This window comes from Arabidopsis lyrata, assembly GCF_000004255.2.
Source record: "Arabidopsis lyrata subsp. lyrata unplaced genomic scaffold ARALYscaffold_1, whole genome shotgun sequence".
Lineage (NCBI taxonomy): Eukaryota > Viridiplantae > Streptophyta > Magnoliopsida > Brassicales > Brassicaceae > Arabidopsis > Arabidopsis lyrata.
Genome location: NW_003302555.1, coordinates 23,948,423 through 23,968,074, shown reverse-complemented (window position 1 = coordinate 23,968,074; position 19,652 = coordinate 23,948,423). Strand labels below are relative to the sequence as shown.

General features: G+C 35.1%; 3 protein-coding genes across 3 annotated transcripts; all 3 read left to right on the top strand.

Annotated features, from left to right (window-relative positions):
• The first annotated feature begins 2,805 nt into the window (after window positions 1-2,805).
• On the top strand, window positions 2,806-3,077 carry LOC110224742 (putative F-box protein At1g47702). Its single transcript, XM_021011622.1, has one exon. It carries the CDS (start codon window positions 2,806-2,808, stop codon window positions 2,989-2,991), a length of 186 nt encoding a protein of 61 aa, XP_020867281.1. The 3' UTR covers window positions 2,992-3,077.
• Window positions 3,078-5,989: 2,912 nt separating this feature from the next.
• Window positions 5,990-6,320, top strand: LOC110224444. The gene is given in 3 exon segments (XM_021010510.1): window positions 5,990-6,058; window positions 6,136-6,192; window positions 6,195-6,320. Coding segments are annotated over 3 exon segments (252 nt in total).
• A 1,275-nt stretch (window positions 6,321-7,595) lies between these two features.
• LOC9327441 (lysine histidine transporter-like 8) lies at window positions 7,596-10,705 on the top strand. Its single transcript, XM_021014393.1, has 5 exons — window positions 7,596-8,199; window positions 8,908-9,041; window positions 9,142-9,569; window positions 9,657-9,788; window positions 10,036-10,705. The coding sequence occupies exons 1-5, from the start codon at window positions 7,823-7,825 to the stop codon at window positions 10,522-10,524; spliced, it is 1,560 nt and encodes a 519-aa protein (XP_020870052.1). The 5' UTR covers window positions 7,596-7,822; the 3' UTR covers window positions 10,525-10,705.
• Window positions 10,706-19,652: the final 8,947 nt, after the last annotated feature.

The window sequence follows — 19,652 nt, the reverse complement described above, 5'->3', positions numbered from 1 at the left end:
TCGTTGGTTAACCTTGGTCTTTTGGAATTTTGATCTTCGGAATTTTTCTTTGCTTCGTGGTATTCCTTCACAAAATCTTTTATATCGAATTTGGAAAGATCTCCACTGGCCCAAAGCTCTACGAGGTGCCTTTTAAGAACGCTACAATCCTTGGTTAAATGTCTGGTCACTTTATGAATGTCGCAATATAAACTTTCATCACGGACCCAAGTGTTTGATCTTCCTTTCCCTTGGAATTGCTTTCCGACGGTACTGTTGAAGGGTTGCGACCCAAATTTCTTTGGTCCTTTGTTCTCCCTGGGTTCGAACTTCTTGGTAGGGACGGTGATTGCCGGCTTCTCTTGCTTATTTCTTTTGGCAAAATTTTCTTTTTCGTCCTCTACCTCCATCCAGTTGTTTGCGCGGAAGAGTGCATCCTGAATTGTGTCTGGTTTATGAAGTATTAAATCTTCTTTAAATATTGAATCATGTCGCAATCCTTTTCGTAAGGCAGATAAAGCTGATTGTTGTGAGATTCTTGGGAGCTTTGATAGCACTCCTTTGAACTTGGTGATGAAAACTCGAAGTGATTCATTTGATCCTTGTGATAGGTTCCAAAGATCGGCATCCGAAACGCTTTTATCCATAAGGATGGAATATTGCTTTAAGAATACAGCTGATAGCTCGTCGAAATTGCTGATCGAACCCGGCTCTAATTGGGTGAACCACATTAAAGCTTGGCCGCATAGATTTTCCGAAAAAAGCTTGCAGTAACCTGCGTCCTCATCAGCTTCATCCAATTCGACTCTTCCGGCAGCTATCAGGAAAGCTGCGAGATAGCTCTTTGGATCCTCCAATCCGCTGTAAGGGTCCAACTTGAGCTTCCGGGAATCTTTGATTCTCAAACTCGCAATTCGCAAGATGAAAGGTGTTCGCCTAGCTTCTTCAATGACTCGATTAATATCCGGCTTCGAACTTGTAGCCTGATGGAACTTTGACTTCATTTCTTTTAGTTCTTGGCTAACCTTCCTCATAGTCTCGAACTGGTCGAGGTTTTCCTGCTCGTATTGATCTGCAAGTTGAGCTTCATCTTCGAGCTGTGCCTCTCCATCCAATGGCTGAACTACATTATTAGTAGTACCAGGAGTTGTTTGTCCGCTGGTTTCATTTCGCGCAACGGAACTTGGCGAGTTGAGTATCCTCCTTCGGATTCCCACAGGATTTCCTGCACTTAAAGAGCGAACACGAGTTTGTATAGTATTGACGTTTTGACTAAGAGATACCTGGGATGTTTGCAACGTATCGACAGCCTTTTCCACATCCGAGAACTTTTGTGATATGTCCGACATGGTTTGCTGCATAGCTTTGAGGGTTTCGGCCAATGATGTCTCAACGGCGTCTCCTCCGGACATTGCTGCTTATCTCGGGAATGTAGTAAAGAAAAATCTGACCACTCAAGAATCCTCTGTCCCCACAGACGGCGCCAAAATGTGGATGTCGGATTCACACACTCAAGTATTTTTATTAATAGGGAAGATAATTCTTGAGGGACAAAAATAAGAATGTAAAATGCTTATGAATTGCTACAAAAATTGCTATAGTATTTCTTGCTTCAGAGAACGATCCCCCTTTACATGGCCGTTGGCCTTTATATTTATACATAGAAGAATGACATTTAATGGGCTAATTAAGTACAATTATTCTCTCTTAAATGTGACCGTTTTGATCTTTGACTTTAATGTTAAACGTTCAATTTGAATTGATTCTGATCTTCATGGGCCTCGTCTTTTGGCCCAAATGTCCTTGAACCGATTTAACCATGACTTCGTCTCCGGAGTGGTGTTGAGGTGCAGTCACTTCGGATTCTCCTTATAGTGATAACCACTTCGACTGTTCTTTTGACTTGTGGATCTAATGGGCTTTATCCTTTATGGGCCGTTATCCTGACTAGGTGGCAATCTTTGGTTGGTCCCAAACATCTGGTGCGGGATCCGACACCAACACCCAGGTCAATACAGCCCCGTTCCCCAAGCTTCTCCATGAGACAACCCAGGTTACTCCATGAATCATACCAAAAGGACGTGGTTTCTCCACTCCTTACCTCCACCCGATGAAAATTTTTGGCCATGTCTCGGTACTTAAGCATCTTTCTCCATATCCAAGAGCCGCATGTTGTGTTTTCTTTGACAGTCGCAAGATTATCCGCTTTTACATTTGCTTCTGAAATCTAATACTTCTTCCGTCCCACAAAGATAGATTTTTTAGAAATTTCACATTCTTTAAGAAATAATGTATAATGACAATTTTAACCTTTTAACACATTTTAAAGAGTATATTATTTATTGTTGTTTAATAAAGGTAAAATAGGCAAACTGTTTTAAATTTGACATTGGAAACACAAAACTTCTATCTTTGTGGGATAATTTTTTTTTCTAAAAAATCCATCTTTGTGGGACGGAAGGAGTATTAATTTTTGTCTAGCAAGTTCTTCTTGTTTTCCTTTTTAAAGAAACAAATTTATATAGTAAATATCATTTCCAGGAAGAAAAGCGTTTAATTTTCCTTCATAATTTTGGGTGTAAAAGGAAAACGAATTCAAGCTATATTCAAATGAAATAATATATACATTTTACTTGATAAGATTTTTAAGTTTTACAACAATCTCAAATATTTTGTACTGTCTCAATTTAATCTTTCTTATCTCCTTGTAATTAACTACAAACTTCATCATGTCTATATAAACCTTCTCATCTCACTTTTCTCTTACATGTGAATAATCTAAAGTAAAATAATATTTTATCTTTTCTTTTCTTTCTTCTTCAACCCATGGAGAAATCTCAATCATCATCCGATTCACAAGGCATAAGTCTTATCGTTGATGTAGACCATACTCAAGATCGCATCAGTGATCTCCCAAACGAGATTTTGTGTAAGATCATAGTAAAACTTTCTTTGGACGAAGCTGTGAGAACTATTGTTCTATCAAAACGATTTAAGAGTTTATGGGATTGAGGATAAATGTTGTATCAAAGCTTCTTTTATGGTTTGTAGTTCCTATTATTTTATCTGAATTTCTATTCTCTTGTAATTTGTTTTTATTGCATCTTATTAATAAAAGATATATTTTAGTTAAAAAAAAAAGGCAAAAGATACACTCATTATTATACTTCGAAATACGACAAATCACTAAATTAAGAGCTACTTTTTTCGTTACTTGTTAGATCGATGACGGTCCATTTTCGTTTTTCAATAGTTTCTCTAAAGAATTTTTTGATAAAAAATATACTAATGGATCTGGTTATAAACCGAAGATCTAGGGTTGGTGTTATATAAAAAAAGAAAACTTAAGAACTCATGAATAATTGTAGGATCTTGTATGTTAATTGTTGAAATGCAAAATCAAAACCTAGAAAAATGATTAATACATTTGCTATAGTTTGTGCTCAAATAATAAAAGAAGTAATAACCAGATCTCTTGTTGTTGTTGTTGTTGTTTTACATTTGATTATATTTTTAAATATTCCCGCGTAAACTTATGATAACTGTTAACGGTTTTTTGGCGCGTAAAATGTTATATTTTTTAAATTTTATGATAGATACATTTGAAATCAAATATAGACCGTGAACTTGATATTTTTGTAGTGAATAGAAAATTAGGAAAACATAATATCATGTCTTATTTCACTTAAAATAACTAGGTCAGAATATACGATTTTGGATTAAAAAAAAAAAGATTTTGGAACGTAGGTCAGAATAGAAGATTTTGAATTTAAAAAAAGGAATAAAATACAAGTAATTAATATTTTTTGACAAGATAATGTCAGAAGAATTTGAAATTCAAATGAACTTGGATGGTAAGATAAATTATGGGAAATTTTGGAGTAGAAAATGTTGAATTATCATTCTTATTATTCATTTAAATAATAATTTTGCCTAACAATTTTTCAGTAAAATCTACTATATATTAAAAATAATATTTTAAGAAAAAAATCTCTAGTGTTATCAGATTTAGATCACATCCCATATTAGAAAATGTTATGTAATCCTATTCATTAGTATAATTCACTAATGGAAATTTGAATAAAAGAAAACACAAAGTCAATCAAACCATACCATATAACCAAAAAGAGAATATTGTCTTATCTTATAGTATTTTGAACAAAATGTTGAAGTATTGATGGATTTTATACCTAAAATATTAAATTATTGATCACTTAAAAACCATATTTCGAAATGACAAATATTTCTATCTATGAGAATATAATCAACTCAATAACTTGACTAATAATATGCATAAATTACATTATATAAATGAGATACTATTTAGAGATAATTGGAATAATTTTAATAGTTATTTTACCAGAGATATATTTTAATATAAATTTAAAATATTACTACTGTGCGCTATAATACGGACTAAATCCTCATTATATTATTTTGTTAAACCACCAATATTATAATATTAGAGATGTCAAATAAAGTTGATTTAGGTATAATTTTGTGAAAAACAATTATCCCGAGATATACTGAGGGTTAAATCATAATGTGTTACAATGTATCATTCTCACGTTGTCTTTCTCAATTAAATATTTCAAGTATTTAAAACAGTTTCTCAATTTGCTTATTGCGTCCATGGCCTATTAAGTTCTTAAAAGAATTAATGGATAGTTGAAATATTATCACACACTTGATTTTTACCCATTGATAAGCATCATCATCATCCAAATTTTGTGTGTTGGTTACATTACACAATCATATCTTGCTAATGTAATTGACAATTCAACCAATTTTTGTTTTCTTAAATTCCATGAGACATATATTCAAGCCATTAGAAACATAAATCCAGAAGTGTTATTGTAACCTTCCAAATCTCCCTTATAATTACTATATACACTTGAAAATGTTAGAATTAAAATATCTGAACTCAAATCTGACCTAGGTTCCTAAAGCAATAAAATATAGAAATTTAAAGATTTTGAAAATTATAGAAAGTTTCTAAAAACAAGATTTCTATATTCAGATTCGTAATTATCTGAAATACCCGAACACAAACCTGAGTTTTATTCGTTTGGATTGTTATTTATATATCCAAATTACCATATCATATCTATTTTATCTAAACTAAACATATTTATGTATCAGCTGGTGTTATAATTTGTTTTTAATCTAGCTTGATTTAACAAAATTTATTTTTCTGTCTAAATGATTTTAGGAGAATTTGAATTTAGCTGGATCTAAAAGAATGTTTTATAATCCATTTTAGGAGAATTATTGAATTTAGCTGGATCTAAAAGAATGTTTTCTTAACCCAAATCATGCAATATCAAATGCGCTATAAGTGTCGAAATTAGTTATGTAAGCTAAGTTGGTGGAATAAGGAAGAGAGAGCTTATTTTTCATGATTTTTCTACTCTCCATACTGTTTTTCTCTCTATCTACCATTTAATTCATATTCCACTACTTCATTTTATCTCTTTCGGATGACTTTTCTGAACCACTAGGAATCATCATAGTCCACGATGCTGAAGTCTTCTTGATTCTGTTTTAATTAATTGTTGATAAGATAAGAAGTTAACTTAGAGCATAACACAACATTTGTGTGATGTAGAGATAATGAAGCCAGAATGAGTGATGATCACGTGAATATGATATGAGCAAAATGGCCAATAAGTGGACCATGGAAAAATGAAGCTATGCACATTAGATTTTTTTTTTTTTTTTTCACTGAAAATAAAGATTTCATTGATAGAAATACACTGCTGGATTACAAAGGGTGGATTACAAAAGCCGGCAAGGAACACAATCCTTCCAGAAACTAAGCCGGCGAGCAAATGAAAACTCCCGGAGACAATGACGGAAAACCAAAGGGGAAAAAACCCAAAACAAGTAAAAACACCACATATGAACCAAAACTTCCCAGACTCATGATCCAAAGACTCAAAAATAAAATTACAAAGTCTAAATCGAAAATAAAGAACCAGATCTGAGACAAAGAAACCCACAAACGGAAATGAATCCAAGACTCTCCTTACCACGAACGGCGGTGAGACAAAACAACACCCCGAGACCTAAAGGAAAAGTCTCATGAAGAAAGGAAGGAGATCAAGAACTTGGAAGGTGAGAAAACTACATCTAAGGCGGTGAAGGATCGAATAGAACCTGCCTCTGCCATGGTTGAATCGGCCAGAACTGAAGCTGCAATTGAAATAGACTAAAACAAGCAGCAAAACTCAAAGGAGAAAAGATTTAGACTTTATAATTCTAGATCTGAAAATCTAAATCTGAAACCGTTGGAAGAAAAGGATTTAGACATGATGGAAAGGAAGATAAAACATAACTAAAGCAAAGAAAAAACAAAGACCCCGGTTCCGGTGCTGAAAAAGCCACCGGAACCGTAACCCTAAACCACGGCGGCTGCTGTTCTTTTTAGAGAGAAGAAGAAGCTATGAACATTAGATTATAAAAGAAATTTTTGGAAATTAAGACAAAAAAAAACATGTATAATGGTTGTTGCCTGTTTTTTTATTAGGCCTCTTGATTATAAATAGGAAGAGACCATTGTTTGAACTTTGAAGACTTAGAGCGTGGCAGTGGGTAAGCAGGTGGGTGTGAGTCTTGGGGTGTAAGTATTAAAAAAAACAAAAAAATTGTCTCTCTCTTCACACCCGGGTGTAAGTTTATACTCGGGTGTAACACTTTTTTTCTCTATCTCTCTCTTTCTTTCTCTTTCTCTTTTCTCTTTTGCTTTAAATTATAATACTAAAAAAATACTTACATCCACACAAACACATTTGCCATTGCTGATGGTCTTACACCGACCAGAACAGAAAAATGTCAAACCATGATGTCAATGTCACACTAGAGTGTATTATAAAATATATGTATAGACATTGTGAGAAGTTTGAGGCTGTCGGTGTTAGACGGTTATACGTCGGAGTTTCCGGTGTTACGGAGTTCTGCATGACTAAAATCTAGGTTTGGATAGAGTTCAGTTTAGAGTTAGTATGACTATGAAGAGTCCACGCATAGAAAATAATGGTATATCGGAAGAGATGGACTTGAAATGCGTGTGCAATTGTGTGATTGCTTTTTGTTTCTAGTTGTTTTGTCTTTTGGACGAGTTCCAATTACATGAATGTAGGTTGAACGACCGAACCTTATTACAATTATGTGGATCAATTTATTTTTCATACTTGTATTTATTTACTCATTATAAAAACGAAGATATAGCTAACTCCTAATCTATTTTTTTAGATGTCCGCTAAACCTTCAATCATCCAAACATTTTTTTAGATGTCCATTGTCCAGTAAACAAGTCATTAAGCCTACCGGACATAGCGGACCGACTGTCGGACAGACGTGGGCCCACAAGCCCGAGAGAGGATGTGGATGTTCACTGATAGGGTGGTCGGGGCGTTACAATTGTCATCATCAACACCTATTTTCATGTCAATTTTTTGCTAAAGGAATAAACAAGTTGGTCATAATGTTCAAAATTTTGATCTCACCATCATAATACTTATTGGTCAAACAAACATATGCTCAGAACTTTTGTATTGATGCAGAGGTTACTTTTGTCCTAATGTTACAAAAAAATTGTTACTGTTTTACACCATTATAAATAATCATGTCATGTTCTTTAATTATCAACTTTCATTGTCATTTAATTGTAATTTCGTTAGTTTTAATCTGTCATCTTTTTGTAATTAAATAAAAATTTGTTTCAATACCAATAAAGTTATCCTAAAAATAAAAACAATCCCCTCTAAATAGGGAGTGAGTGAGAGAGTGATAGTTTAGAAAAAAAAAACATCATTTCTTCTCGCACTCTTCACCTGCTCCAATGGACGAAAGACCCGAGACAGAGCTAATATCAATACCAGCGACACCACGAGTTTCAACACCGGAGATTCTAACTCCCTCCGGTCAAAGATCACCTCGTCCGGCCACCAAACCATCGTCGGCGACATGGACTCCGACTTCTTTCATATCTCCGAGGTTCTTGAGTCCGATTGGTACACCGATGAAACGAGTTCTTGTGAACATGAAAGGGTATCTTGAAGAAGTTGGTCATCTTACTAAGCTAAACCCACAAGATGCTTGGCTTCCAATCACTGAGTCTCGTAATGGAAACGCTCATTACGCTGCGTTTCACAATCTAAACGCTGGTGTTGGTTTCCAAGCCCTTGTTCTTCCCGTCGCGTTTGCGTTTCTTGGCTGGTGCGTTTGCGTTTTTCTTGATTTTTCCAATAAATATTTTTCTTGTTTTTGAGTTTTTTTCTTGAAGTTTGTGTTTAGTCTTTTTTTCAAGATTATTTTTTATTAGTGAACGGCGAGGGTTCAACTCTCTGTAGTGTTCAGATCCAATTTCAGGGTTTACTTTACATTTTTGGGCAAAAATCAAAAATGTTTTTTCTTTTTCTTGTCGGAAATAATAATATATTGACTAATTCACTTTTTTTTAACTTTGGAAACATTGAGATTCTTGCAGTAGAGATTTTGGTTTTCTTATTTTCTTTAATTTGTCATGCTTCCATCATTACTCATGTGGATACTCACAGACATACTTTTTGCTTTAATTTGGATTAAGACAGAGCCTTCTTTATCGTCTATTTTGTTTCTTGTTAATTTCCGGCAAATTTACATTTATTATATAATTTATTCTTCTTTTTTCTGGTATATAGTAGGTACTAATGTAATTGACAGTCAAAAAGGATAAAACGTTATGCATTATTGTTGCAAGTTTAAACATTTGAAGTATAACTTGTTATAGTTTTGGTGACAAAAAAATAAAATAATAAGTTGTTACAGCTTTAAGGTTGAGAATTTTTATTGGTTAGTTCAATGGCTTAGCTTAGTTATGGATATTTGTTATTGCGATCAAGTAATTAAGATTGTTATTTAAGAAGTGAATTATTGTTGTTACAGGAGTTGGGGAATACTATCCTTGACAATAGCTTATTGTTGGCAACTCTACACACTGTGGATTCTAGTTCAGTTGCACGAAGCTGTCCCCGGGAAGCGCTACAATCGATATGTCGAGCTTGCACAAGCTGCATTTGGTAAGAAGATAAATAACAAATTGAGTTATAAGAAATTGTTTCATTGATACTAACTTTGTGTCCTGCTATTGCTAAAGTCTTGGACTCTTGATTGGAACAGGAGAAAGGTTGGGAGTTTGGCTTGCACTGTTTCCTACGGTTTACTTATCAGCAGGAACCGCGACAGCGCTGATTCTGATTGGTGGAGAGACAATGAAACTCTTCTTCCAAATAGTTTGCGGTCCATTATGCACCTCGAACCCGTTAACAACAGTCGAATGGTATTTGGTGTTTACATCTCTGTGCATCGTTCTGTCTCAGCTTCCAAACCTCAATTCGATTGCGGGACTCTCCTTAATAGGAGCAGTGACTGCAATAACTTACTCCACAATGGTTTGGGTTCTCTCTGTGAGCCAACCAAGACCAGCCACTATCTCATACGAGCCTCTTTCTATGCCTTCGACTTCTGGTTCACTCTTCGCTGTTTTGAATGCTCTTGGCATTATAGCTTTTGCCTTCAGAGGTCACAACTTGGTTCTGGAAATTCAGGTAAAAATGCAAAATGTTTCTGTCTATAGATAATGCACATGTTGACTTGTCACTTGTGACTTATTCTGAGTTTTGAACACTTTGTAGTCGACGATGCCATCAACGTTTAAGCATCCAGCTCATGTACCAATGTGGAGAGGAGCGAAAATTTCTTACTTCTTCATTGCTCTGTGTATCTTTCCAATCTCCATTGGAGGCTTTTGGGCTTATGGGAACCTTGTAAGTTCCATTTACTATATCCTTGGTCTATGTCTTGTCAATAAAGGATGTTTAATCTGGTGTTTTGTTCATGTTTGTGAAATATAGAATCCGAATGGAACACTAATATCATTTATTTATGGTTTGGCCTAGGATTTTTAAGCAAAATGTATCAAAGAATTTATATTTTAAGAAACCAAAATAGTTTATTTCCTGATCTTTGACTCGGTTTCCGATTGGTTTATGTAAATTATTCTTGGTCTTACAGATGCCTTCAGGAGGTATGCTTGCTGCTTTATATGCATTCCACATTCACGACATTCCGAGAGGCTTATTAGCGACGGCATTTCTCCTAGTAGTCTTCAGCTGTCTGAGCAGTTTTCAGATATACTCTATGCCGGCTTTTGACAGCTTTGAGGCTGGCTACACAAGCAGAACCAACAAGCCGTGTTCGATCTGGGTCAGATCAGGTTTCCGAGTCTTTTTCGGTTTCGTCTCGTTTTTCATCGGTGTTGCTCTCCCTTTCCTATCTAGTCTCGCGGGTTTACTCGGTGGACTCACGCTCCCGGTCACATTTGCTTATCCTTGCTTCATGTGGGTCTTGATTAAGAAACCGGCGAAATACAGTTTCAATTGGTATTTCCACTGGGGATTAGGTTGGTTGGGAGTTGCATTCAGCTTGGCATTCTCCATAGGTGGGATTTGGAGTATGGTTACCAATGGACTTAAGCTCAAGTTCTTCAAGCCGCCTAACTAAGTAGTAATATCCTATATGGTGGTTTTGTTTGGTTGGCAAGTTTGATGTTTTAAGAGATTTTGTATTATTATCTCATTATATGTGTTTTGTTTAAGAGTGCCTTTGTTTTGAAGTTGGAACAATGTAATGTGTATTGTATTCACTAAGGTTTTTCTCAACGCAGTGTTCTTTTTTTTCACCATACTTCAAACTATTTATGTCTACTTATATACTATGCTCATTCATTTAAGGAGTTTTCACATATATTCAGTTCAACCAATAATAAAAGAGAAAAATCATATTACATTTTTATATTAGTTTCCAAGTCTAGTTGTAAAATTTTATTTTAATTAATAACAGAATTGAAAATATCGTTAATTTTATTTAAAAAGAACAACTAAAGCAGCATTTAAACATTATTTTATGTGTTTAAATGCGACGTAATTTTTTTGACGACATTTCTAATAATGTTTTAAAAAAAAAATTAAAGGTGTAACTGTAAACATAAGTACTATGATATGATTATTATAAACTAAGCTAAATGATTTGTTCAAGTATTTTTTTTATAAAAATCCAAAAATGTATATTTATGACAATAATCTGCTCTTATACAAATCTTACTCCATATGTTGCGTTTACGTTCACCAATTTGTGAATGTAACAAATTGCCCCCAATAATTAAATACTTGTTATCTAAAAATTGGTAGGTATGTTTGTTTTGTAAAGATTTACTTTTGTTACTCTGTTAAGTATAAACGCTTTTGGGGATGTGCCTTTAGTCAAGTGGTTAAGTCCATTTGACTACATCTTCCACATATGAGTTCGACTCCACTAAATCGCGTTATCCCGCTGATACAGGTCAAAATGATCCTAAAGCCTACTCTCTCAAATTAAGAGGTCAATTGCAGCACTTAGGGGTCGAATTCCACAAAGTTTTTTGTTCACACAATGAGTTATAAGTTTCGAAATTATTCTAAATAAGATAATTAGAATTAAAATAAAACAAAAGCAAGCAATGATTTCAGGTGAAAAGATAAATGAATTAAAACGTTAGGTTTAGAGAAATTCTCAGGAAATAAACTATTAGTACATCTAGCAAATTGATTCGGATTATTTACTGAACCGTTCTAGAACTCAAAACACTAATGACTAATTAACCACCTCTCGATGCGCTAACTAACAAGTCTAATATCAGTAATTCCACCTCTCGACGCGAATTCCTAGATCTAGTACTAGCATTAAATTCAGGTTTGATATGTTCACTTTAGTAGATAGGCCGATTCTTATTACACACCTATAAACCAGGCCCATCTAAGGTAATTCCAGTAATAGGTGTCCTCTCGGATCAAATACCTATTATCCTAAATTCAGGTTCTAGTTAGCTACTCTAGAACAAGCATTAAGAACAACCTAGATGAAGAACTCTATAGATTAATCCTAACAAGTAATCAATTTACTAATTCATCTAAATCCCTAATGAGAATCCCTAAACCTAACAGGGTGATTACTCAGACATGATTAATGAAATAGAAAACATGTTGAATAAATTGCAAAATAAGAAATTAAAAAAGAGAAAGAGTTTAGAATGAATCTTCTCTCTAACAAGGTATTGAATCTCTGAAAAGTTGGTCTCTCCAATTATCTTCCAAAGGGTTTAAACTCAGAAGATTACCAAAGCCAAAGACAAGATAATGAAATAGAAAAACCCTAAAAACAATTTATGATGTCGCAAAAACGTGCAGGGACCAAAATTGCAAATAGGGAAATCTTCTGGGTAAATTCTGCGGGCTTTAAAACTCTGAACCGTCGAGAGTTCTTGCTGGGACGCGTATGGTGTCGAGCGACACCAAGGGTGTCGGTCGACACCAATGTCTTGGTTCGAACCGGATTCGTCTCTTCAGCTCCAAATCTTCGGTTTAGCTCCAGAATGATTCATTTTCTCTAATTTCGTCCCGATCGTGCAAAAAACCTGAAAAGACTCAAAAAAACACTAGAAACAACAAAAAAAACTCTAAAAGTGACACGTAAATTACGGTTAAAAACCAGTAAAATCCGTGATATATCACCCGCGTAGTAAGGATTGACTATGGATCGGATTTTGTTGATCCAAAATTGTCAAAAAAAAAAAAAAAAAAAAAAGCATTTAAAACATGGAATATATTTGACGTGACTTAGTTAATTTTATTTATTTTTGGTTCATAAATAAGCACGCTTGGATATAAAAAAAAAAAAAAAAAAAGATTTTAGGCAATGACCCAGTGTGTGTGTCAGTGTGTGTATCTTATCTTTAAAAAACTTTTTGAAGAAAGCTTTTCAACAACCAAGTTTAACTAAAAGTCTATAACAAAGAAGTGATATAAAAAATTTATATTTATTTAGACCAACATTAAAGCTTATCATATTAGCTTTTATTCTATCTTCCTGTTATTTGTATTATTAATTATAATAAATTTGTCTGTTCCTTTTATTCATTTGGTAATCACTAATCAGTAATCACAGTTAGAAATTCAATATTATTGATCTCTTAAAAATATGGGAAAATATTGCTCTTATATTTTGCTTTTAGTTTTGAAAAAAAACAGAGGAGCATAATAATAATTGGTGTAGGGATAAGCCAAGAGAAGTCACAACACACCTGCTGAGAGACAATGATGTGAGAAGCCACAAATTGGGAAACGGCATCATAGTTGTATAATTATGGAAATAGATAAACAAATCTTGGGTGGTTGATCATTAACAAATATAGACAACCTTTGGCTCAAAATAAACATTCTTTCGAGGATTCAATTTTCTTGTTTTTTCTCAGCAAATGATTCCAATCTCATCATGACTCTGATTTAATTTGACAATTAAAGGTCAATGACACCCACTTCCACTGTTAAATATATTAGAGATAACATATTTATTGGAAACTAAAGAATACTTAATAGTTGACACTTTCGTTTTTGTAATGATCTTATGATGGCATGCCACCAGAATCCTTGAAATATGTTTTCGAATACAATAGATGCAAATAAGTTTCGATTATAGACGTTTATAGGAATAAGAGGTGAGTGGCAAAAAAATGATAAGTGGGAAAGAGATCAATGAAAAATGAAAAGAGTACCAAGTGTCGTTAGCTTAACTGGTAAAAATCTTAGGCAAAGCTTAGAGGTCGCCGGTTCGAGTGACGTTTGGGACGAAACTAATATTATATGCTGTGTTTTTGGGCCTGGGGGGATTACGGACTTTGGTCCGGAACCTCCTGGTATTCAAAAAAAAAAAAAAGATGAAAAGAGTTTAGGGAAGAAGGATAGTCCATTAATTATTATAAGTGAGAAGAATGTAAATTTTCTTACTGTGAAAATAAAAATTAGGTAATATGATAACTTAAGTAAATTATTCTTATAGAAGAAAAAAAGTATGAGTGAAAACATAATGATTGTCTTTCTATAATATTGTTGTTAGCTGAATTTCTTCGTAATGATTCGAGTATTAGGAGCAAACGAATCTGTGCAAATCAACAAACAATCAAAACCCTCTTGAACCACCATGTTACTGTTCTCTCTATTAAACATTTTAACGTTCGAATCCATAATTTCAGACAATTAATGTCCAGAAACTTGAATAGAGTTTAGTAGTTAATTATATTAGTAAGAGGAGGCCAAGACCAATATTAGTAGCTCTTTAAGCATTTTGAACGAACTGATATCGAGATAAAATTTCATTTTATTTTTTCACTTTTTTGGTACATTTACATTTACAGGTTTTCAATACCAACAATTTCAGTAAATTTCAGTTATACTAATAGGAATTGATCAAGCAGAAGGAATCAAAACATTAAAATCAGTAATACTCAGTATTTAGGAACATAGAAGTGCATGCTGAAAGGAATTGAATTTTTCTAGTTTGAATATTTATGTCACCAATGCATATTACTTCAACTTTTGCGGTTAAGTGTTATAATAAAAACATTTATATGATGAAAAAGTAATTATTAATAACGAATACAGAAAAAAAACATGATTTTTAAGGGTTTTTTGCAAAAAGACATTTCAACTTGCCATTTTTGCAACTTTATCCTTCATCTCCGAAAAATACAGATTAATCTTACGATATCCAAAATAATACGCAATATAACCCGTATATGTATCTTGTAAACGTTTTTCCGGTCACATACATTAGTTTTTAAAAATTTTAAAATTAGAATTGAACTCTTCATCACGAGAAATTTGATTTGACATAATATTTGTAGGATTATCGCGAAGGCTTTGATTTAACATATTAAACGAAAAATCTTGCCATTACTCATGATATATATAGCTAACCAATTATTTCATATAGGAAAAACACGAAAACCGATAGCAATCCGAGGAACGTATTATATGCAAATTTCTGACGTTGCACATCAAATTTGTGCCATGCGAGCCGGTGTTGACGATTTTGGTCTACTGTTGATTATAATTCCTTATAAACACAAATTTAAGTTTCTTGTAAGAATATCAAATCAACAAGTACAACGAATTTAAGCTTAGCAGCAACCGATATACACTACTGAAATGTTGATTAATTTGGACTTCACTTTCTCTTTTTCAAAAAGTCAAAACAATATATAGAAAGTTCATAGTCATCCTTTCTTCATCAACACAATGTGTGCATTCAATAGAAACGATTTTTTTACGAACCTGACACCCTCGACTTCCAAATCGTTGAACATAAAATAGAAAAGTTTGGACTTTTTAGTTTAGATTTTTTAATATATTTTTAAGACCAAAAGTTCAGATATTTTAGAAAAAAACATAAATTGCCAAAAAATGCTTGATAAAAGGCCCATATTTCCTTAAAATATATTAAAAAGTTCAAATTAAGAAGTCAAAAAAAATTTCTTGATGGAAGGCACAATCGTTGCCTCGTAAGTCGTGTATTTCTCTCTCGTGAAGACGATTTTCAGTTCTCAGATCTAGGTTTCTTTACTGTTTTGTTCTTCAATCTTGGGTCTAATCTTCTCAAAAGCGGTCTAGGAGTGAGCCAGGGCGTTTCTAATATGATCCTAGTTAGAAGATCTTAGTCCCTTGATGCACTTCGTGTAGTGGTTGAATATATCAAGTTAAAATGATGCGGAATGAGTAAGAGTGAAGTGGATGAGATCGAGTAAGGAGTCGAGTAGGTGAGGAGGCGGATCGAATACGGTGTGATTGATGGTGATCGAGTAGTCTTGTGAATAGGGGGTTGAGTACTTTGGTGATGAGGTCGAGTAGAATGGTCGAGTGGTGATAAAGGAGTGTGATCGAGTGGATTTTGGTGGTGAAGTGGAAGATGTGATCGAGTAAAAACAACGAAACGGTGAAACGGGATTGTTTGAGTGGCTTGTGATCGAGTGAATGAGGGTGAGATCGAGTATGACAAAGATTGATGGTTTGAATGATCAAGTGATGGTGAAAACGAATGGATCGAATGATGAAGGTGAGATCGAGTATAAGAGGAGTTGAGGGGTCGAGTAGAACTTCCAAAGGCTGCGAGACTCCTTTGAACTTCCAGACTTGATTCTGCTTGGATATGACACACCAAGAGCAGTCTCAAGATGAATTCGAGATATTACACACTCAAACTCAAGATCAAACGAAATCAGAAAAGATGATTGATAAGAAATTGTTTGATAACGTTTACAAAGGAGAAGAAGCGAAATATAAAGAAGAAGAAGAGAGTTCTAGGAAGATGAAGAGTTATTCTCGGGAAAGAAACGACATTAAACACACACAAGATTGATTTCGAATTTATCATGGGCTTCTCCTTTGGTAATGGGCTGCGAGACATCATTGGGCTCGAGTATGAGTGTGTGAGCTTGCCTCGTTAAAAACCTCTCTTGGAAAACCCATTGGGACAAAACCAAGAGGAGGGAAAAAGAGTGCAAGTCACACACCTCCAATGATGTCACTTAAACGGCTTGAATCACAACCAATGTGGTTGGACAAGCTTCCGGTTTAAGGCTGCCTTCAATGTGTTGTAGAAGTGTGTTGATAGATTGATTCAACAACTTAGTCTTTGATCTTGTCATTGGTCCAGTAGCAACTTGCAATGACATATCCTCTTTAGTTCCAAGTGCTTCATGCTCCTTAGCTCCCTGCATGGTCGAGTACTTCCTTGGTGCATTAGGATACTCGATCACATTGTCCTCCTGGTGGTCGAGCATGTGGTCGAGTACATCATCTGGTTCAGCATCAGCATACTCGATCGCATTGTCCTCCTGGTGGTCGAGCATGTGGTCGAGTACCTCCTCTGGTTCAAGTTGTTCCTTAGTTCCTTGACCCAAGCTTCCCATGATCACATCATCCTCTCCCAGTTGAGAAGGATTTGACCTCAAATCTGTATTATCTGTAATAAAAGGGATAAGGTCAGCAACATTGAAGCTATTACTCACATTGTACTTACCTTGCAAATTCAGGGAGTATGCATTGTTGTTGATCCTCTTGAGCACTTTGAATGGTCCGTCTATCCTTGGCATAAGCTTAGATTTCCTCTCCTTAGGAAAACGTTCTTTTCGAAGATGGATCCAAACCAAGTCTCCTTCGTTGAAGATGAACTCCTTTCTGCTCTTGTTAGCATGTTTGATGTACTGCTTCGTCTTCTCTTCAATGTTCTTCTTAGCCTGCTCATGAATCTGTTGAACCAATTCTGCCTTCTTCTTTCCATCCAGACTAACTCTTTCATCCAAAGGTAAAGGCATCAAATCCAAAGGAGTAGTGGGATTGAACCCATAAACGATTTGAAAAGGTGAAAATTTAGAGGCAGAATGCATAGAATGATTATATGCAAATTCAACATGAGGTAAACAGTCCTCCCAAGTCTTTAAATTCTTTTTAATCAATGCACGCAGGAGTGTAGACAATGTCCTATTAACTACCTCAGTTTGCCCATCAGTTTGTGGATGACAAGTAGTAGAGAACATTAACTTAGTCCCTAGCTTAGACCAAAGCGTTTTCCAGAAATAACTAAGAAACTTAGTGTCTCTATCAGATACTATGGTCTTAGGCATGCCATGTAAACGAACAATTTCCCTAAAGAACAAGTTGGCTATATGCATGACATCATCAGTTTTATGACATGGAATAAAATGTGCCATCTTAGAAAATCTATCCACAACCACAAAAATTGAATCCTTACATGTCCTGGTCCTTGGCAAACCTACTACAAAGTCCATAGAAATATCATTCCAAGGATGCAAAGGAATAGGAAGAGGAGTATACAAACCGTGGGGTTGTGACTTAGCCTTAGCTTGTTTACATGTCGAGCATCTTCCACACATTTTCTCCACATCTCTCTTCATATGCGGCCAGTGAAAGTGATCTTGCATGACTTTAAGAGTTTTTGAGACTCCAAAGTGTCCCATTAAACCTCCACCGTGTGCTTCCCTTACAAACAGCTCTCTCAAAGAAGAATTAGGGACACACAAACGGTTATCATAAAACAAGAACCCGTCATGTCTATAATACTTTCCAAATGCAAACTTCTCACAAGATGAATATATTTTTCCAAAATCAGAATCATTTGCATATAGAGATTTTATGTGCTCAAACCCGAGTAACTTAGCATCAAGAGATGAGAGAAGAACATACCTCCGTGACAATGCATCGGCAACTACATTGTCCTTACCTTTTTTTGTATTTGATGACATAGGGAAAGGTCTCAATGAATTCAACCCACCTTGCATGCCGCTTGTTGAGCTTCTGTTATCCTTTGAGATGCTTTAAGGACTCATGATCTGTGTGAATGATAAACTCCTTAGGCCAGAGATAGTGCTGCCATGTCTGTAGTGCTCTAACCAAAGCGTAAAGCTCCTTGTCATAAGTAGGATAATTGAGAGTAGCTCCCCCTAGCTTTTCACTGAAATAAGCTATTGGCTTCTTATCCTGCATTAAGACAGCACCAATTCCTACCCCGGAGGCATCACATTCAATCTCAAAAGTTTTAATAAAATCAGGGAGAGATAAGACAGGGGCATTAGTAAGCTTCTCTTTCAAGGCCTGGAAAGCATCCTCTTGAGCTCGTTCCCACTTGAATCCCACATTCTTCTTGATAACTTCAGTGAGAGGAGCTGCTAGAGTGCTAAAATCCTTTACAAACCGCCTATAGAAGCCAGCAAGTCCATGGAAGCTTCTCACTTCTCCTACAGATTTCGGACTGGGCCATTCACGGATTGCCTTAACCTTCTCTTCGTCAACTTTTACTCCATCTGTACTCACAAAAAAACCTAAGAAGACAAGGTTATCTATTCCAAAAGTACATTTCTTAAGATTGGCATAAAGCTTTTCCTTCCTAAGGACTTCTAGAACCATTTTCAGATGATCTACATGCTCTTCTAGACTCTTGCTGTAGACTAGGATATCATCAAAGTACACTACAACGAAATGTCCTATATAAGCTCTAAGAACATGATTCATTAGCCTCATGAATGTACTAGGTGCATTTGTCAGCCCGAATGGCATCACTAACCATTCATACAACCCTTTCTTAGTCTTAAATGCAGTTTTCCACTCATCGCCTTCTTTCATCCTAATTTGATGATATCCGCTTTTCAAATCTACCTTAGAAAAGACGCTAGAACCATGCAATTCGTCTAACATGTCATCTAATCTAGGTATAGGATGGCGATACTTCACTGTTATGTTGTTGATGGCTCTGCAGTCAACACACATTCTCCAGCTTCCATCCTTCTTAGGCACAAGCAATACAGGTACAGCACAGGGACTCATACTCTCACGAATATGGCCTCTCTCCATTAGCTCAGTCACTTGTTTTTCTAGCTCCTTGGTCTCCACAGGATTAGTTCTGTAAGCTGGTCTGTTTGGCAAAGAGGCTCCTGGAACAAAATCTATCTGATGATCGATGCCTCTGATGGGTGGTAAGCCTTCAGGGTTCTCCTCTGGAAACACATCAGTATATTCCTGCAATAGACACTTAATTTTGCTAGGAATGGCCTGCTCAGGGTTAGTGATACTTACAAGAGTCTCCTTAAAAACAAAGAGTAATTTAGATGAATGTATATTACTTCCCCTTTGCTTACTCTCAGTGATCATGAGGTTAGATGATTTTTCCTTTTGTTTCCTCCTCATTTTCATACTCAACTGGTCAAGATATACCTCATGCGGAGTCATTGGAGCCAGTATGGTTTT